General features: G+C 37.8%; 3 protein-coding genes across 5 annotated transcripts in view; all 3 read left to right on the forward strand.

The window, feature by feature from the left end:
• The window catches only part of LOC105461990 (D-beta-hydroxybutyrate dehydrogenase, mitochondrial), a 4,431-nt gene extending 3,972 nt beyond the window's left edge, over positions 1–459 (forward strand). The window contains exon 6 of the mRNA XM_011708515.1: positions 226–459. Within this exon, the coding sequence (XP_011706817.1) occupies positions 226–346 (121 nt within the window). The 3' untranslated portion in view covers positions 347–459. The remainder of the gene's footprint in view (positions 1–225) is intronic.
• Positions 460–874: 415 nt separating this feature from the next.
• On the forward strand, positions 875–4,162 carry LOC105462001 (mite group 2 allergen Lep d 2-like). The gene is made up of 3 exons (XM_011708524.1): positions 875–978; positions 1,073–1,240; positions 2,987–4,162. Exons 1-3 carry the CDS (start codon positions 963–965, stop codon positions 3,253–3,255), a joined length of 453 nt encoding a protein of 150 aa, XP_011706826.1. The 5' UTR covers positions 875–962; the 3' UTR covers positions 3,256–4,162.
• A 1,503-nt stretch (positions 4,163–5,665) lies between these two features.
• The window catches only part of LOC105462011 (sodium/potassium-transporting ATPase subunit alpha), a 67,235-nt gene continuing 50,979 nt past the window's right edge, over positions 5,666–21,921 (forward strand). The window contains exon 1 of one of the 3 annotated variants that reach the window (XM_011708552.1): positions 5,666–6,011. In XM_011708552.1, coding sequence (XP_011706854.1) covers positions 5,982–6,011 — 30 coding nt within the window. In that variant the 5' untranslated portion in view covers positions 5,666–5,981. Of the gene's footprint in view, positions 6,012–17,103; positions 17,227–21,921 lie in introns of those variants that run through there. The other 2 variants (XM_011708564.1, XM_011708546.1) reach the window with 2 other exon arrangements.

Consider the following 21,921-nt stretch of genomic DNA (forward strand, 5'->3'; position numbering starts at 1 on the left):
CAGACGTGTGCTCTTCCGATCTTTGAGTTGGTTTAGTTAATTCTTCATTAAGAAATTTTTATGGTTGAAATGAATGAACTATACCTTTCTTTGTGCAACTAAAGAATTGTTGAATTGACTATTGGATCAAACAACTATACAAATTTAGTTCGTACAATCAATTTTTTTTCTCAGTGATTGCGTATGTAATATGCGTGAAAGTAACGATTGCTATATTATCTTCAGATGTGAGTCATGGAGATACTTCTTTTATCGTGTGTTAATTAAAAGCACACCGATGTGGATGCGTGATCGATTGGTACAACGCTTCGTCGTGGTACCGCCATGGCAGACTGATGAAAAATGAATTATTATCTTACTGAATAGAATTTTCCTTCATTATTGCATTCGACATCTTTTTGCATGTTCTTCTTCTTTTCTAATAAATCTTTCTAATAAATCTTTTCTAATAAAAAAAAATATTGTGATTTATTTAGAAACTGAATATGACGCTACAACATTTATAAAGTGGAAGAATAATCATTACATGTTCCTCTCCTCTTTTCCTCTTTTTGCACAATCTTTGTCGGAAATATATTTTTTCGAAATAGCTTACGAGATTGACACGAGTGAGTTAATTTTATATCATATTATTTTGTTCGTTGTGCGGCTGATGAAGCTCTCTATTTATCGAAAACAACGATATTGCTTTATTTAATTGCTAGCAGATTACTCTAATCATTCGGTGAGTGCGCAATGAATTCCATGTTTATAACTGATAATTTCTGTAAACTTGCAACATCATCGGCACAGGTGTTAGCTCTCGAGTGTCTGCAGACAGGTTTTTTTTATTCGATTCGGAGCTTATCAGTTTTTAGGGCAGCCAGGTGTTTGATTAGATACTATCGAACAAATAAATACGCGAGTTCCACACTGACCGAAAATCAGATCGGTCGCCATCGTTTCTACGTGAAGACACCAACATGAAAGCCCTCGCCGGTAAATTTTGCCACGTGTTAATTTATTTTTCGATTCACGTAGTGTTTTTTTTTCGAAACGTATAATATTTGACTGTACATTCTTCATATCGCAGCCTGCATCATCTTCGCAATCTGCATCACGGCGTCTCTGCAGGAGACTCCATATGATCCGTGCGACGATGGACCTGAGCCCAAGTCATTGAGAGTAGAAGGATGCAACAGTTCTCCTTGCAATTTCTATCGAGGAACTGATATAAAGGCGCAATGGGATTTTATCGCCAGTAAGTCCGGAAAACAATTTTTCATATAAAAACATATACATATAAATATAAACATATAAAAATATATAATTATATATAATTATACATAATTAAATGCGAAATATGTTCATACATATCCATATATGTTTCTTTCCTTTGTAAAATTATTCTTTAATTATATTTAATATTCTTAATACAAAAAATGACAATAATAAAAAAGAAACATAGAAAATAATTAAAAGAATAATTTTTGCATTGCTTTTCTTTTCTTTGTAAAATTATTGTTCGATACAAGAAAAATTATAATAATAAAAAGAAATAATAAAAAAATAATTATAAAAGAATAATTTTTGCATTGTTGTTTTTATCCAAAAATCAAGTTTTAAGAAATGAGAAAAAATTGTTTGTATATAATTATATATGTATATTTTTAATCATTTATATATGATTACATGATTATATATGAGCAATTTTTCTCATTTCTTCAAATTTGATTGTTTTGTAAAAAAAAGCAATGCAAAAATTATTTTTTAAATTATTTTCTATGTTTCCTTTTTATTATTATCATTTTTTGTATTAAGAATATTAAATATAATTAAAGAATAATTTTATAAAGGAAAGAAACATATATGGATATATGTATATATGGACATATTTTGAATATAATTGTATATAATTATATATTTTTATATATGTTCTTATATGATAAATTTTTTCCCGGGATATGTTATTCATACAGAAGAAAAAATCAAGATTACTGTCTAAGATCAGCTGATCGGTGCGGATTCGAGCAGAAATTACAGCGGACTGACATCAAGCTTGTATTTTGTTAGAACGATTATTCGCGGAATTTTGCGAACGCGTAACATTGGCGGCATTGACCACGAAAGTTCAGGCAGAATTTGTTGAACGTAGCCTTGAAACAAATTGGCGGCCGATTCTACCGTTGAATTTCCGCCAACAATCCGCGTTAGATGATGCATATGTTACAAGTCTATACTTGATTTTTGCCGTCAGTGTAACGCGTGCATTTGTTGGCAAAGTTTTCGATATTTCTGCCAGCATTATTGTATCAATAGCGAAATTTGCAGCGAATCCTTTTCGAAATTTGTTCTCGATGCGGCTCGACTGTTCGAAAAATCTAATCGCTCGGTTCATCGAATAGTCTTCGCCATCGTAAAACGTCTTAAATTTTTAATGCGACATCTCGAAAGGGATCGACTGCACGACCCGCTGTTAATCATACATGTAGAGATGTAAAAAAAGTTTTTTTCTAATAAAAAAAATATTAGAAAAAAACCTGTTTTATTTCAATGAAAAAATACAAATTTGGTTTTTTTTCTAATTCCGATAGCACGACTAATTAATTCTAATTAGTAATTATATAATTATATAATTAATTTTACGTGATCTACATTTAACTTTTAAAAAAGGAGAATCTGTTCAATTCTCTTTCTAAACAGTTTTTCCTTAAGTAGAATTTATTATAATTATTGAAGTCCTTGCTTCAAAATATGTTTCAGAATCAATATATTAGCTTTCTCGTTCTGCGTAAAGGTTAAAATGATAATAATTTAAATCTACTATCTATACAATAAAAAATCATGAAAAATTAACTTATATTAAGCAAAATATAGATAATAAATAGGTAGCTAAAAAAAAACAAGGCTGATATTTTTTTTCTAAAAAAAAAACGTATTTTATGGAAAAAAACAATTTGGTTTTTTTCTATTTGCATCTCTACATATACATTTATTTTGCTTATAGACGCCGATGCGAAAGCGCTGAGACCCGACGTGAAAGTCACGGTTATGGGGGCTACGATAAACTATCCGTATCCCGAGCAGGACGCGTGCAAATCCCTGACGAAGGGCGAATGCCCCTTGGACGAGGGTGACGAAGCAACGTACAACCTTAAGATGCCGATACAGGATGCTCTTCCGTCTGTGACCGTGACCATCAAGTTCAGCCTGTTAGACGAAAACAATAATGTGCACGTGTGCTTGCAGTTGGAAGGCAAGGTGACCAACAAATAAGCTCTTGTTTTACAATCTCGACAGCTTTAACACATCTATGCGATAATGGAATCACCAAATGATTATTAGTTACTGATTTTTCTCACACAAAAAGGCTTTTTATTTTGTATTCGCGTCGATTGTTTTGATATTCGAGAGTTGCTTTAGTAACTTTTACAATTGAGAAGCGAACGATGACATCGAATTTAATAAGATATATATATGCACGTTAATAGAATTATATCTTACCTAAATGCGAAGAAAAAGGGGAATTAAGATAATGAATCAATGATAAAATGATTCGATTAAGCGGCTGTGTAATCTTCTCGCTCAAATATACAACCTTACATTCTTTTGCATAACATAAATCGTTAAATTGTTAAACTTGAGCAATAATATTGTATCAGATCAGCGACATAATTAATAGATAATTAAATAAATTTTTATATCAAATTTTCTTTAATGTTATGTTGTCCTTTTTTTCTTTCAAAATAAATAAAATCTAAATAAATGAAAGTATGATAACGTGCAATGAACAATGCACGCTTGTTCAATAGAATATATCGAAATGAAACTTTAATTATATACAAATTTTCCACAATTAATTTATAAATTGTTAAATTTGGGCAATAATATTATCAGATCAGCGACATAACTAATACATAATTAAATAAATGTTTATCAATGTTACGCGTTGCTGTCTTTTTTTCTTTCAAAATAAATGAAATCTAAACGAATGAAAGTATATAATAACGTGCAATGAACAATTAATTAATGCATGCTTGTTCAATAGAATATATCGAATTGAAACTTTAACTATACAAACTTTCAATAATTAATTCATAAATTGTTAAACTTGAGCAATAATATTAATTGTATTAGATCAGCGACATAATTAATAGCTAAATAAATTTTTATATCAAATTTATATCAATGTTGTCGCGCGTTGTTGTCCTTTTTTTCTTTCAAAATAAATGAAATGAATGAAAGTATATAATAACGTGCAATGAACTTGTTCAATTAATAGAATATATCAAATTGAAACTTTAATAATTATATATAAACTTTCCATAATTAATTTAAATAATCTAAAAGTTATGACTATAATGTTGCAATAGTAATATATCTTTATATGTGTATTATAGAGTACTGCGATTATTATAAATTATAAAATCATATCATTGACCTGATTCTTAGTGAATAATATATATTTGTGTATTATAGATTATTGGCGATCATTATAAATTATAAAACCATTGACCTGATTCTTGCTATTAGTGAATATAAATATATATTGTCTAGAATAATATTGTGTTTGAAATCAGAAAATAGTCTTGAGTATCGTTTATAAGTATAACAATCTGTAAATTGAAAGTTTTGCATGATTTTTCCGGTATTACATCATTCCGATATATCAAATACCTATAGGTATATTACGAATATTACAATAAAAAAATTATTCCAAAATTGCGTACAGTATATACGGCTGCAGGAAATCTCTCTGTCGTACTTTCTTTTGTACAGAAAGAGACATGATTCCGCTACTCTCTCTTTTTTACATACCTTGTATTGTTCAGACCTTGCGCTCTTCACGCTCGATCTATTTTTTACATTGTAACTATAGTATATACATATACATATGTCGTAAAATGTCGTAAATACACGTAACAGTCGGCCGCTGCGTCCGCGTGCGGGAGGCGAGGTTGGGCACGAGAGGCACAGCAAAGGGAGAGAAAGAGAGAACGCCACGGAGGCGGGGAAGTGAAGTGTATAAAGGGAAGATACACATGTTGCGCCCGGTCGCGCCGCACCGGCCACACCGGTGCGGCGCGCGCGACGTAATCGACGTCACGCGTCACAGAGGGCGACAGGGCAGAGACGCGGGCGGGGCAGTCACAGTAAGATGGCGGATGCGAGGGAAAATTAACGGCGAGACCCGCGCGCGTCTCGGTAAGGATCGTCTCGTCAGAGTTGAGTATTGTCGAGTGAAAGGGATCTCGCGCCGCCGGCAGCGCGAGACGGCCCCGGTTTACCCCGTTCCGTTTCATCGTTTCGATCACGCTGTCCCCTCGTGAGGAGCTACACGCTTCCGTCGCGGGAGAAGCGCGCGCGTTGCACTGTGACGTCACGGCACGCTAACGGCGCCCTACGCCCGTCTCTCTTTTTCACGCCCGCCCGTCCCCCGCCCCCTTCCCCCTCCCACCAACTGTCTCGCCACCTGTGTCCCACCGCAACCTGTCTCTCTCGGCGCGCGGCGAGCGGCGCTACTCCAGTCTCCCTCCCCCCCCCCTCCCCCTCGAGCGCTCGGTGTCTCGCTCCGTCTCTTTCTCGGCGACGGGCGTTCACGTCGGAGCACGGACTGGCACTCGGAGCAGCTCGCGCGGTGCGGCGGCGGTGGCGGCGGCGGCGCGTTTCGGCTGCACGAGTGTAGCGAACGCGAGTTGAGGAGGAGGAGGCGGCAGTCATTGAGCTTGAGCTTGAGTCGCGCGCGATCAGTTGGCGCGTGTGCCACGGAGGACGGAGGGATTGTATACAGGAGGGTTTTGTGCTCCCGGAGTGTGTGTTGCGGTAGAGGAGGATCGCCGCGCGAACGGGGAACGTGTGTTGTTGACGGCGTTGGACGTTAACACGCGCCGCGACGCGCGCAGCAGCGGCAGCAGCAGCAGCAGCAGCAGCAGCAGCAGGTAGCCGGAGAGCAACAACGTCAGGTCGGACAGCCCGAGGAGCGCCACCGGCTTGTTGTCAAGATGGCGTCCAAGGGGAAGCTAGACGACGAGGTCAGTTCACACTTCTCTCGCATTCCCTTTTTCTTTTTTTTCTCCCCCTCCCCACGGACGCGATCCGACCGCGCCTGGGCCGGCGCCGAGTATCCCGGTGACGCGGCATCGGGGTGTCACCCACCGGTGCCAGTCGTCCAGTGAACGCCCTGAACATTGTCGCGCTGAATGAATTCCTTCGCGTCGCGCCAAGTGCCGCCGCGCCGCGCCGCGGCAGCGATAACGACGGCGGCGGCGGCGGCGGCGGCAGCGGCGGCGACCAACTTCCCGATACCATTCCTCGATGATTCGTCGTGCTTCGCAAAGCGACGTCGCTCGCGACGATCGCCCGCGACGCGCCGAAACGCCCGAAACGCGAGACACGCGCGATTTGCCGCGCGCGGCGGCGCGGCCGCGCCACGCGATTCATCAACGTCGATCGCGCTGTCCACGCGCAGGAACGTCGCGTTGTCCGGCGTAACCACGCCCTGCCACGATAAATCCGTCCGCTCGCATGACCGCGATCCCGTGTCTCTTGCCGATCGAATCTCTCATCGCGTATCTCTCATCCCCTTTTTGCCCCCCCCCGAAATTAGACAGTAAATCGAGATGAAGGAAGATTCTTTATCCTTAACCTTTAAACCACTAAATCGGTCTCACAGAAATCGCTATTGAAATGTTACTTGTCAACCATTTTCTTATTTGTCACCATTTAAATATATTTTATTTCTATTGTATACACGAAAAGAACAATTTTGCTGAATCCAGATCTGAAAATAATTTTTGTTCAATAATCAAAATAATTTTGTACGAAAGTCAAAATAATTGCTAGAACATCAAAACGTTTTATATCAACGCTTGTCAGTTTCCAACAAATTATTTTGATGATTCAATAAAAAATTATTTTCAGATCTGTTTTTAGCAAAATTTTTAGACCTTTCAACAAAATCGTTCTTTCCGTGTACGAGATTTTTTTGTTAACCGTTACATTAAAACAAAGTTTTCTTTTTACCCATCGCAAATATTCAGAAAACATATATTTTTATTATAAAATTAGCGAGAGCATAATAGCGGTCTGTCAGACCGACATTGTGGTTAGTGTAATTTTTTTGGGATGTGGTGGTTTAAAGTTTAAAATGTGGAGCATTCTAAATTGCGAACACACTGACAGTCGATTGAGAGGAGGAATTTTTCACGTTGAATTGCATGTACTGATCGGATTGACTTGAGCAGACTTTTTCTTCGCTCCAACAGGGCGTATCGATTGTTCTTAGTCTCCATAGTCTTTTCTGTGTTTAATTATAGAGCTATAAATTAAACGAACATATACGATATACACGAAGTGTGACAGAGTACACATGGAATGCGAATGAAAGATACACATGAACCTGAGGCGATAATTCTGTTTAATTTTTTTTATTCGTTTTGAGTAACGTATACGCCTTGTAAAATGTAAATATAACAGTGCAGGTGTCACTGAACGGCGTGACTCACAGACTCGACAGTCTCAGCCATTATCGAGGAGAGAAATTATGGAACGATTATGGCGGATGACGTTTGACGTAGCTTGCGGTCCTGAAAAGAGAATTTTTTTTTTTTAATTAAAGGAAATAGATTTTCTGCGTTTCGGCGGATATTTTTTTATCGGCGGGAATCCGATGGGTGTACAGGAAATTCATAAATAATAAATTTCATAAATAATAAAAGCAAAAATCGAGAGACAAAGGAGGGATCTTTCGAATATTTTCCGCATCGATTATCGCGTATACGCGCGCCGCATATTCTAATCGCTGCACGTATTATATGTACCATCGTCCCCATCGCGGAGAGAGAATACACGCGCTTCTTCAAATAGATTGACCGCTCGATTGGCGCGATGAACGCTCACACGATAAAAGGCCAAGAATATTTCCTCCAAGATATTTATGCGAGCGATGGAAATATCTCTCTCGCTCCTTCCTTCTCGACGTCGATAATATCCGCGCCTCGTTAGACAGATATACTATTATTCGTTATTATTGCGAGAGAAACGGCCGCTCGGCTGTCATCCGAAACGTTTCTCGTGCGCGTGCAGATTCGTGACGGCTTTTTGAATTATTTACTCTGACGCGAAATCATGCAACGCAGCGACACGTCATCTGGCCGTGCTGTGCCACGGCCGGTTTCACGTACGCGCGACTATTTTCGTTAAAACGTTCACGTGGAGACGACGAGATCGAATCGGAGAACGGAGAACGGCAGGAGAAAGCAAGCGTAGCGACGATTACGTTAAGTTCCTCTTCTAGAGACAAAAACAAGTGGCATTGAATTGCGACACAACACAATGCGCGTCACTCGGAAAGAAATTAGTATGCGAGACCCCCGGCAAGTGTCGTCTTGCCGATCATATGTAATCGGGAACGTTCCAGCGTGCAGGTGGTATATTGTGCAATCGAAGGGTTCGCGACGATGAATTCAACCTACTTTTCGAGAACTCGAGCGGGGAAGTTAAACTACATTTACAGTGAGATTTTTCTTTTAAGCTCAGCATTTTCGAAAGACTATATTTTTTTTTTCTACAAATTACTCTTCGTTATTTATTTTAAGAATCACTCGACTAGAATTTTAAGAATCGAGGTATTCGAGTATTAGGTATTTGGGGGAAGAAATCAATCGACCTTCTTAAAATTAATATCTTAATCTAATTTATTGCAAATATTTAAGACAAGTATATACATTTCTAAGACTGTAAAAATCAATACGTGTGAATTTATTTAGGGTGGGTACTATTAGGAAAAACCGGGGAATTCTCAGGGAATTTCATTTTTACCCTTGAAAATCATGGATTCTCATGGAATTTTACTGATACTCGGGGAAATTGTTTGAATTTTACTTTTAAATTTAATTTTATCCCTTTAGAAAGTAAACGTGGCTCCATATATACCAAAGGCCTGATATTGAAAGTTAACTTATTTTAAAATTCATATATGTTATATAATATGTTATATAACAACTATACATATGTTATATAAAAACTCTTTAATCTAAAAAAAAAAAACGAAAATCCGGAAATAATAAATCAGGCATTAAGAGTCCGATGACGCAGAACTTGGTGCGTGAAACAATTTAATCTTCACATATGTAGTTACCATCTCCATACAAAATCTTTCGTTACGTTCGAAAAATTTCGTATATGGAGATGTAACTATATATTGTACATACGAGGAGATTACATTGTTTCACGCATCAAGTTCTATATACGTTGTTAAAACTCTTAGTGCCTAATTTATTTTAAAGCTGTATTGAGAAATTCTCTAATCTTACCTGAAACTTTGAATAAAATTCCTGGAAAATCCTGCACGGAAAGAACAATTTTGCTGAATCCAGATCTGAAAGTAATTTTTGTTCAATAATTAAAATAATTTTATAAAAGTCTAAGTGATTGCTAGAATATCAAAGCATTTTATAGCAATACTTATCAGTTTTAACAAATTTCCAACATTTTCAGTTTCCAACAAATTATTTTGATGATTCAACAAGAAATTATTTTCACATCTATTTTTAACAAAATTTTTAGTTCTTTTATTAAAATCGTTCTTTCCGTATGGGAATTTTCAGGGAAAATTCTTTTACAAAATTTGAGTACCCAATTTACGTTTCATTAGTGATAATTGTCTACTATACTATTGCGCCGTATATTTAAGATTGAAAATATGTTTCTATATATACTTACATATACTAACACAATTATACAATTTGCATATAGGTTGCATGTTCTCGTATCAAGCAAACTTAGCATAACCGCTTGCGAGATGTGGTTTGCGTAACTATGTTCGCGCGCGGGATATATCGCCTATTATCGCGGTTATACATTCTTTGAATATTTGATCTTCGCGGAAATCGTAATTTTGCTCGAAGCGCGAAGCGATAGCGCTGATGGGGCAGCATTATATCTGCGGTATTTCGCTATTGTGCATGCGGCACACGCATATCTCCGCCTTGTGACACGAACGCGGATGCACATCTCTCGGACGTGTTATATACATAATTTTGGATCGATGAACTTCCGTTTGGCGCACAGAGCCTCCATTTATTATTTCCATTTTTCCGCCGCCGCGCTGCCGCCGCGCCGCCGCGTAGTAATTCCTCCGTACATCCGCTCCGGTATGAACGTAAATCTCAATTTTAGATTCTAGCTTTAATGTTTCAAGCTCGAAGCGCGAGAAAACGAGCGGAATGATGAATATCAGCGCCCCAGAAATATCGCGGCCTAACTTTCAGCTATATCCAAAATCCTTCGGCGAATTCCGAGTCGACCTTTTCTCATCGCGGAAAACTTTTGGACGCGATCTGTCTTCGCGAGTAGAAACTTATGGTAGTTTTCAACGTTAAGTATCTGAATCTGCAATTCAGATACTTGAATTCTGCAAATTTAGGTATTTCTAAGATTTTATATAAGTCTCAAGCCTCGTATAGAATGCATTAAAAATTGATCAAAATTAAAACGTATACAATCTTTTCGTTGTACGCTTCTAAATTTTGTTAGCCCATTGTTGTGCAATTCTGCATTTTAATTTATCTCAAAACTTTCAATTTTCCAATCATAATTGAAGATTCATAGTAGTCGTTGATGTTTGGAATTGAATATCTCTTCTTTGACTTGCAATAATCAGAGATCTGTCGTTCATGCGTCATAATTGTAGCTCGGAGTGGACTGAACGGAGTTTCGCGAGAGAGCGAATCAACAAACGTTAGAAAAAAATAATAATAATAATTTCCCGATAAGTTACTCGGAAGAATTAATCTCGTGAATTCCTCGGCGCGGATTCGTGTCAAGGTCACGGCTAGTCGTGAATAGAGAGGGAGAAATCCACGGGAGCAGATGCAGCCCATGGCGGCGGCCATATCATAAACTCGTTTCCCCTTCCTCTTATCTCCGCGTGATGCGTGATGAGATTCGATTCATTATATTATATAGGTATATATACGCACACATTGCCGAGCACATAGCGGATTGTAACCGGGGAGCGATTTATGGGATAAACATTGCAATGTCGGCAGCCTTAAGTAACTTGATATATACGTTATCGTACCAGGAATTTGATATCGTTTGCGCTGCGGTATATAGTTTTATGTTTTTCTCGCAAAAAACTATAAACATATTTAGGAGGGAAATATGATAGTTTTAGATTTATATCTAGTAAGTTGGGAAAAATTGAAAAAGCATGCTAATTTTTTTTATCCGATTGGATGATGTACGTGGATCTTATTAAACATATTTTTTTTTAAGTAGTTTTCTCTCTCTCTCTCTCTCTCTCTATTCTCGTAATTGCGATAGATTTCACGTTAAAAAAAAACCTGAATCTGGGACTGTCAAATTGTTTAAAAATACTCTAGAAATCGAAAGGGACGATATTCGATAGAAGAATGAATCTTTCGGTAAAAAAAATGATGAAATTTATATGTTACACGTGTTAAAAATGTCAAACATGTTTTGACTTTCATCATAATGTTTGTACATACTTACATACATACATCCATATGAGTTGCTAATGTTTCTTCTTTTATCGCATTTCTTCTCTTTTGTTCGAACAGTTAGAAACAAAAGTAACATTCGATACGTAAACTTGGTGCATCTTGAATTGTTCACGTGATAACGTCACTGAGAGGAACATATTTTACTTCACGCAGCTGAAAAAAAATCATCGGACGCACCCTTTGACGATCGATACGAGTCGTTACCAGGTCGTGAGTCGCTTTGCGCGGTTGCGGCAAGATGGCGGCACGCGGCGCGTAAACCGCATCAGGGATTTTGAACATCGATTTAGGTCTCGATGCGATTGGATTTAATGTCGCCCCCGCCGTTTCTCGTGGAATCACTGACCCGGAAGTGGTATAGAATATAAAGATAAAATGAGATAAACAATTCTCTCTAAGCGGAACAACTATTTACTCGAATACATAATATACAACATACTCACATACATAAAATTATATGAAATAATTATATGTATAAAAAAAATGATACGATAGCTCCAATATGTATCAGAAGCTATATAAAGAAACTATCACGATATTTCGTTCGCACGAGATTGAGACAAATAAGTGTACGCAAATATAAACATTTCTTTTTTATCTCTGCATTATACATAAATATTTCTTGTTTCGTTGTATTGTGTGAATTTTAATTCTTATATTTATCTTTGAAATTTAAAACTTTTCCTTAATGTAATCTCTCATAACTAAAAGGCCACATTTCGATTAATAAATAAGTATATGTTCTAGCCAGATTCTATAGTTGATTGATCAACTTTTATGTAAGAAGTACATTTTTCTTATAATAAGTTTCTAATACGTATATTGATATTTTTTTTTCTTTACAATCCTTGTAATATATATATACAGTTCGACTGCGGTTGAAATTTTTCCACGGCAGGTTACAGATATCAGATAGGCGGTACAGCAATTAATACAAACGCGAGCGATTAATTGGAAGTAATTGGAATGGAATCAATGGTCATGCTGATGCCCTTCCTTTCTTCTCCCTGTGACGCCGGTCTTGTCTCACCTTCGATGCTAATTCGAACGCTACGGTTCACGCTGATTATCGTTGAATTAGCCATTATGTCGTTATTTTAACGAGTGTGTCGATGTATGTCAGGGGAGCGCGCACACTCCTCTCGAGAGTGTGCTCCTCTCGTATATATACGTGCTTGTCTTCCTCAAGTGGCTCTGGCACGAAGCCATCCTCTTCCTCTCTCTCTTTACATTACGCGATTCGCGACGACCGACACCGCGACGCGTCGCGACGCCGTATACGTGGTGTTTGCTTATTAATAACACATCGCGCGTTCATCGCACGACCGCCTCTCGTGTCGATATATCGATATACAATCACCTAATTCGCGATTGCGTCGCGTAAGACGCGCTGCACCAATATTCGTAATATTCTTTACTATTTGTATATTAATTTTGTTTTAACGCGGTTTTCTTATCTCGTCACGTTAAATAAATACCTCTGGAAACAGTAGAAATCAAGAACCTGATGTAGATTTTTTTTCATATTTGACCGATCCAATGTAATTATTTATGCTATATATGTTATAAATATAAATTATTCAGAGTAATGACTCGTGTGATTAAACCACCTGCCCGCGCATTTATCTTTGGAATACCGATTCGTGTAATATATATTTATGTAAAGTCCATATCTAAGAAAAGAAAGAAAGAAAGAAAGAGAGGAATGTGTAACACATAAATTTTTTTAAACATGTAGATGGATAAGAGAGATCGCTATTGATAATTCATTTTTGAACACGAGTATATAGAGTAGAACAATTAATTATAATCTGGACTGTTATCAATTTCAGAATACCAGGGTAAAATGATTGACAACATTAATGTATCCCACAACTAATACCTCATAATATTTCACGATCAATTATAATATATCTATGATATGCACACACGTGAATGAAAGAGAAATAGAGATCTACGTGTCAGATAAAGCTCCCACTATAATATAGTGACATCAATCACCGGTAATCGCTCAAAGCAAGAATTACTGCAGCGTTTCGTAATTAGGGATTGGCGGTAGAGCTTCGCGTTTCTATTGAATTAACTAAAAATTCTATATACTTGTTAACGTGGGAAATATCGCAAAACCACACAGTCGTTGCATGGTCGTTTATGCCTCTGCGACCAATTACAATCGTGACATGGGCAATTTTCAAGTAGCTTTTAATTAAAGTTAAAGCTATTAACACGCACGCGTATAAGTTCTCGCGTGTCGGCGTTACATAATTTTATCAGAGCGAATAAGCCGTTATCGCGTTGGACACTCGCTCTTCGATCGACGTCGCAAAAATGTCATCCGATGCGTATACACATAAAATGTCTTAGAGCAGCATTATTCTTTCACGAGACAGAAATTATATTTGCTAAAAATGTGCAGGGTAAAAGGGAAAGGGCGGAAAGTGTCGCGTTTAATCCTTATAAGTTAGTTAAACTCTGGGAAACACTATAAAAACGATTCCGGTACACGGAAAGAACAATTTTGTTGAATCCAGATCTGAAAATAATTTTTATTTAATAATCAAAATAATTTTGTGCGAAAATAAAAATAATTGCTAGAATAACAAAACGTTTTACAGCAATGTTTATCAGTTTTAACATTCCAACAAATTATTTTGATGATTCAACAAAGAATTATTTTCAGATCTGTATTTAGCAAAATTTTTAGACCTTTTAACAAAATCGTTCTTTCCGTGTATACAAGCTTAATCGCGCCTTGAAACGCATTTTTCTTAATGAAAACGAGTCGAGCATTATACATGATGCGTTATGATAATGCGTTTTGAATTGATTGAGAAAATTCCCAATTTTTGTAAAATTATATTTTCGAAGAAAATAGAAAAAAAAATTTTATACAAATGTAATTTGATTCAAGAATTTAATAAAGATAGAAGTTTCATTATTAATTTCACGATCTGTTGTTACACTGCTATACAGAATTGTTTCAATTTCATTTTATATCGCGTCCTGCAGCCGCGTTTTCACCGCGACACTTGGAATGCGAAGAGGGACTCATTTGATTCGAAATCGAGCCGGCCGCTTAAAAGTACGCCGAGTTATACCTGCCGCAATATAATGGATGACGCGCGTAATCGGTCACGTTCGACGATTACAATCGATGGATGCGCCTCCTATAATGCGACGTAGCTCGTTTCCGCAGTGCCAGTAGAAGTGTATACTGTGAGCTGCCGATTGGTAATCGATGAACACGACGAAACCTTATTATTTCCTGTCCGTGCAGCAATTTCGCTGTCGTGCGCCGCGCGCGAGCCTCTCGGCAGCCGGCTGCTACATGCGGCTCGCTCTCGTTCAGCGAGCACAGAATTCCCGCTTTCGAGGCAAATAAGACGTCCTACTCAATGTCTCTAATCCGGTTCTTCCCTTCTCCCCTCCCTCACCCCGTAATAAACTCGATGAGAGATTATTAAAGTGGAATCGCGCGCCACCGGAGGCTGGCAGGCTCGCGAGAAAATGACAACTCTCAATTTCACGTCACTGGAATGAGGAACGGCGAAATTCCATGCAGTCTGGCAGTCTTAATACCGTTTCGAGCTCTTCCGGCTGACGGATCTCTTTTTATTGCGCCATTATACGCGCAGATGTAGAATTTCATGCTTTGTTGAAAAATTCGATATTAACTTCGCGGAGAAATTATGACGTGCCGAGGGATTTCTCGCAGAGTAGGTATATATATAGAATGCGCCGGCAGGGATTTCGTTTGACGAACGACTGCTTCTTGCGTGAATTGTTGTAGTTGAACATGAAAACGTGCTGTCCGAAATGTATCATTGCAGTTGCGTCATAGACAAATAGTTCGTTTTCATAACAGCTTGTACGTTAACATTCACAACAATTTTATGAGTACACGGAAAGAACGATTTTGTTGAAAGGTCCAAAAATTTTGCTAAATACAGATCTGAAAATAATTTTTGTTCAATAATCAAAATAATTTGTTGGAAAGTTAAAAATGATAGGCGTTGCTATAAAACAATTTGATGTTCTAGCAATCGTTTTGACTTTCCAAAATTATTTGGATTATTGAACAAAAATTATTTTCTGATCTGAATCCAGCAAAATTGTTCTTTCCGTGTATATATTTAGCAGAATAGTCGGAATCATTATCAAAATAAGATATAACAATATAAGATCGTATAATACGTAAATCGAATGAAATAGATTTAGAAAATAAATCAAATTTAGAAAACCTAACTAACTCTGCACGGAAAGAACGATTTTGGTGAAAGGTCTAAAAATTTTGCTAAAAACAGATCTGAAAATAATTTTTTGTTGAATTATCAAAATAATTTGTTGGAATGTTAAAACTGATAAGCATTGCTATAAAACGTTTTGATATTCTAGCAATCATTTTGACTTTCGCACAAAATTATTTTGATTATTGAACAAAAATTATTTTCAGATCTAGATTCAGCAAAATTGTTCTTTCCGTGTGTTAAAAAAAAATCGATAGAAAACGATAAAAACGATGTAATCGTTTTTAATCGTAGTTATGAACCGTAAAAGAATTATCATGTATAAACAATTCATTAGAATAATGTTTTAATTATTTATTTATGATAAATTTCATTAAAACAATATAAGAAAACAATAAGTTACTTTAGAAATTCTATCGATATTTCACCGATTAAAATTACTTTTACCTGCAGATAATGATTGAAAACAATAGAAAACGATAACATTTCTTTCGGAATAGAAAAAGTGGAACGATAGATTCGATAAAACACGATAAAATATTTGGCAGGTCCTATCAGGTCCTATTGTTTTCTATCGATTTTTTTTAACAGGGTAAGGTTATACCATAAACGAGATCGTCTACAAGGGCTAAGTATAAATAATACTGTATATAGTCATCATGGATTACCATAAATTGTTACCATAAATTCAGTATTTATAAAGATTTATTGTGAAATATAAGCATACATACATTGATTGAAAAATAATATTTTTACGTGAGCTAAATTTGCGACAGATACGGGCCGAGTGAAGTTGTAGCTGTAACAAATCATCTCAATGGAGAACACTTATACCTAAATTTATAACCGCGAGTGCTTGACGCCCACGCGCCGTTTAAATGTTAGACGTAAGCCCGTTTAGGGCTATAAGGTGTAGCAAATGCCTCGGCATTTTGTTGTTAGATCCAGACGACCCTCTGACTGAGTGATCGTTCGTATACGTACATTCCGTACGTTACGTAACGCCAACTGCGTTATGTAACCATCCTGTAGAGCAAGGTGCTAGAGAGGAAGAGAATCGAAAATTTGAATGCGGTCACTCCGTGCGCTGCACGCCATTCCTAGAAGAAGGTAATCGCGCACGAGAATCGGTAATGTTAATTAATTATGCAATTCTTCTTGGTAGAGGCGGAATCGCGGACGTCCTTTTTTTTTATAGCTACACACAATAGTGGTAGTTTATTGCACGAGTGAGGTAAAACGTTATGCGAATTACGATGTCGTCGTCTAACGTGCAGTTACATAATGTTTCACGCCATTCGTTAAATCGCTCCTGACAATAGCGATCGATTAGCCATTCGCGAACGGCAGTACGAGCCATTGTGATGATTTATTTCTTCGCGGCAACCGACCATTTCTTCGCAACTGTGCCGTTTCATCTTGCTGATTATTTGCGAACGCAATTTCGTTCTTTACAAGAAAGAAAAATTCAGGTAAGAATAGTAAGGAAAAATTTAGGGTAGATTAGAGTAGAAAGAGTAATTTAGGGGGGGAAAAAAATTATATTTTCGTGAGATTATAACTGTTAACGCACTTAACAACGATACACTATAATTTTATCAAGTCTTCAATAAGACGAAGAACAAACATGGGAAAAATGAGTTGAAAATCAATTACTGACATTCGTTTAAGCGTCTTAATTTATTATTCCGTGGAACATTTTTTGTGGATGATCGCAAAGTTAAGTAAAACTTGAAAAGTTTCGCACTTTTAAGAATGCGGAGATGAAAGATACTTAGAGAAAACGTTGATGTATATAATGTCCCCACTGAGTAAGAACACGATGTATCTATGCTTTTTACTATCCCCGATAGAGAGAAGCGTCTCGCGCTCGTATTCACGCGGCGAAACAGCTGATACATCAGCAAAAGAAATTCTCTCGTCTTCGTATTCCTTGTCTTTTCCCTCGATATGAAAAGTATCTGATCCGCATATAATCATTTATCATGCATCAGCATATAATTATTTACACCCGCGGATTGCATATAATAAACTGTTTTTTTTTCCTCGGCATTATCGTCGTTCTACATAATTGTTATTAAACGACCGTTGGCCGTCGACGCGTGTTTATCGATCGTTTAAATTTCAAGGTGAGCACGCGTCCGCGCGAAATTCGACGCCGAGGGGGGGATGGGAAAATGAAAAATTCACCCCTTTGCACTCGTTTTCGGAGAATCGTTTACCGGAAGCGAGTGGGTTACTGACCGACTGCGGGACGCGAGGTGAGGCAGCGACTCGAGGAAGGAAGGGACCGTATATACGTTCGTCTGTGTATGTGTGTCGACACGAGGGAGCAGGAGGGGGGGAGGGTAGTTGTAGGGGCAGAAGGGTGTCAGCGGTAGAGAAACGGTGGTGAACAGCGTCGGCGGCGTCGGCGGCGGCAGCGGCGGCGGCGGCGGCGGCGGCGGCGGCGCGGGAGGGGATAAAGCCCCGCAGTGCGGCGCGGTCGATACAACCACCACCTTCCACCCCCTCATTCGAGGACCTCTCGCCTCACCCGCGGCCTATCGCGACTTCTACCCTTTCTTCCTCCATTCTCGCGCCTCCTTCTCTCTCTAGCTCTATATATAATTGCACTTATTCGATCTGGCGGTATTATCCGCGGTTTGATTTCATACATTCGGATTTTTGAACGCCGAAAAACGCCGGGTCTATCACACAGGTGCTTATCAATCAGCATTGTTCCGCTCTCGCTCGATCAAATAGACAGGTCGAAGTGAAATCCGGGGGCACAAAGTGCTTGTCAAACTATAATTGTCGTCGCGACTTGTTTCGACTTTCGTGCAGCGATATCGCGCTTTTTATACAGCTTATTTCGTACATATGTATGTTGCTTCTTTTCGAAAATGTTTATTGATGCTCCAACATATCTCGATTCTCTATATTTTTCTAGAAATGGGGGAGGGAAGAGAAAAAGAGAAGCGAAGAATCGGTTAAATGTGGATAAACTTTAATGTTCCACAAGAATTCTCCGACTTGAATTGGAAGAAAATGTAGAGATTTTTTCATCCTCCTTTTCGTTCTTGACTTTCTATTTTTTAAGTCGCTTTGATGTTTCTATGTAACGTTAGTATAGTCTTGCGAGGGATACACAAGAGGGCGGCCGTTCAACGAGTTGTAACGTCGAGTAACTGCTCGTCGTTTTGTGTCGAAATTACACGCCCACTATCTGTTTCTACCGACGACTACCCACGTACACATACATACGCGCCATGCGTATACAGCCTTCTTTTCCGGCGCTGCGAAAACGCCGCCAATCTCTTTCCTGTCGTCGCGTCGCGTCATCGCGCGTATCGACTCGCACGATCTCGAGTCGCGCGGCATACTTCGGAGTCGAATAACAAGGCGGCCTCCTTCACCCTTAAACTCATTTGCATCGACGAGTATTCTGTGTATTCCAGAATGAACCGAGCCGCATCACCGATGCCGCGACGCTCGCGGAATAATCGGCGAGCGTTGAATAATCTTCGTATATTGAATAACCATTGGAAATGATCCGCGGAAATAGGAAAGTAATAAAAGGAAAATAATGAGAATAACGAATTTCGGATTGCACACGAAAGACTGATTAATGGGCGATTGTATTTTAATAAGTTTAAATCGTAATTGGATTATTTTTATTTAACTATAATTGGTTGGGTATAAAAGGAGATAAATATGCAGTGAGAATTAGTAATAAAGAACTGATAAAAGAGCATAAGTTAGAGTTTATCGATTTCAAATTCGAATTCTTTCAATCTTAAAAACTTATAAAACTTTTAAAAAAAATTTATGCATTATCTTCTCAGAGAAATGGAATTTAGATGAAAGTTCGGGTGTTTAATAGTAGTTTAATGATATTTTAATGTTTCTTTCAAGACTTTTTAAGACAATTCCGTAAATTTAATTCCTTCAATTAGTTTTCTTAATCTTGTTTCTCGTCCCAAAAGTCAAACTGTACCTATATTCATTAAAACTGAGTTGGACGTCTAACAAACTTTTAAAGGGACAAGCTCGATTTCTCAAGTTTTTTTTTAACATTTAAATATTGTTACACTAAATTTTATTATTGCAGATGATATGTGACTTAAATCGTCCAATTCAATGCATATACATATCTACATAAATGACATATGTTATACTTTCAATAATTTGACAATAAACTTGGTTAATTCTTGACTTGACTATACATGTATATTTATTTCTGAAGCGATGTAGAAACGAATGGAACGCGATTGTGCGAACCAAGAGCTTTCGACTTTCTTCCATTTCTCGGGACTCGTAGCGATTTGATCGGTCCCCTTAGCTTAATCGCATTACGTTCAGGACGTGATTCACATGACGAATGTGTGCTTCGCTCGAATGAGTCACCGGCCGGAAGAGAATGGAACGGAACGGAATGGATCGGAACGCGGCGTGTCGCGGCGCGGCGCGGCGCGTTGCGCTTTTTTCGCGTTCCTCCTCTCGCGCGAGAGATTCGCGAGAAGTCAGAGCCGAGAGCGACGAAGGTAGATTGAACGTAATGTGCCTCTTCCTCCGACGCAGATACAGTCACGGTCAACCGCCGCGGATACTGGAGTGTACGTACGCACGCACGCACGTGTGTATATACATTTATGTTCGTACATACATACATACATACATACATACATACATACATACGTACGTACGTATGCGGTGCGTCGCGCGTACATTCTTTTAATGAACCTCACGGATGTAAGACATAACCTTATATATATGAAATGACCGAAATCAGTTCTTTTTGTAGGCAAATAGAAAAGCGAAAATAAAACATCTGGAGAAATTAAGAGCTTAATTACGTCTCGTTTGCGTTAAATAAAATAAATTAAACGCGATACTTCTTGCGAAAATTTCTTATTTATTTACCGTGAAAAATTATTGTATTTTTCGAATATTTATCGACCTGTATATAATGATTTTTCTCGCGATATTATATGTTTCGTTTTTGCGAAACTTTTTCAGCATATTTCTCAGAATATTTCAAGTTACATAATCATGACAAGACGAGATAAATATATCTAACAATAAATTTATCTGTGCTCGAAATTTAAAATTAGATTTTAAGGATTATTTTGGACAATATATATTTAGACATTCCGTTTCGTGTATTTGGATATATCCTCGTTTTTTATGACCTTTCTCTTGCTGTACGATATACGACAAGACTTTTCCACATTTTTCCGAGCTGTTATCCGAGAAACCGCTGTTGTAGTATATCGAGAAGGCGATTAGGGTCATTGGTTTTACCAACCTACGGAATCTGGTTACCGGAAGCTGTTCCGAATAAAAGCCTTGACCGAATGCCGAGCGCGAGAAAATCGCTCTCGTGAAATCTCTGGGATATTGTTGAACGAAGATGGTTGATATTTGTACTGAAAATATTTCCAATACGGGAAAGCTTTGGAATTTTTCACGAACTTGGTATATTATTGATATTTATAAGTGTTGCTCAATAATTTTGTTTACTTGTCTAATCTCTTCTCTTGTCGCGAGCAATAATTGTAAGAAAGCAGCCTCCTATGTTAGAATTTCGAAAGACTTAACCCAATTTCCGTTAAATAATCGGCGAGGGGGTGGAGAAAGGAGAAGGCGAATGAACGATGCAATAGCTCCACTCTGTGTGAAATGCAAGACTTCAATGCGAAAAATTACATCGCCGGAAATTGAAAATGGACGTGAGCAGATTGGAAACGGTTTCCAATCAATTTTCAGTTTCGTGTGTATCTCAATTCGTCGAGTATAGTAATCCCGGGTAACGAATCAGACAATTGCATTGGAAAAAGGCGCGCGATAGTCAGACGGCTTGGAATTCTTTGGGCTTTGCAATTTTACGCAAACTTAATTCCACATGGAAAATTAAACATATGCACGTGTTCTACTATAATGCATATTCAAAGTTCGCGTTTTTATATGTAGGTATAACGCGCTAATTGCGACATTATAAAATATCGTTTATCTCTCGACTAATATTAATCCTACACTGAGAAAAAAAATTACTTAAAACAAATAAATATGTTTCGGGTACTCCTCAAAGAAATAATTTTCTTGAAGCAAGTAAAATTTTTTTATTTTAAGTAAAAGTGTTTGCACTGAGAAAAAAAATTACTTAAAACAAAAAATTTTACTTG

The sequence above is a fragment of the Wasmannia auropunctata genome, unplaced genomic scaffold (genome assembly GCF_000956235.1).
Source record: "Wasmannia auropunctata unplaced genomic scaffold, wasmannia.A_1.0 LD336099.1, whole genome shotgun sequence".
NCBI classification, from domain to species: domain Eukaryota; kingdom Metazoa; phylum Arthropoda; class Insecta; order Hymenoptera; family Formicidae; genus Wasmannia; species Wasmannia auropunctata.

Excerpts from the sequence above, each read along its gene's own strand:
- LOC105462001 (XM_011708524.1), top strand. Across the intron at positions 1,241-2,986 it reads GCAATGGGATTTTATCGCCA|ACGCCGATGCGAAAGCGCTG; the intron begins GTAAGTCCGGAA and ends TTTTGCTTATAG.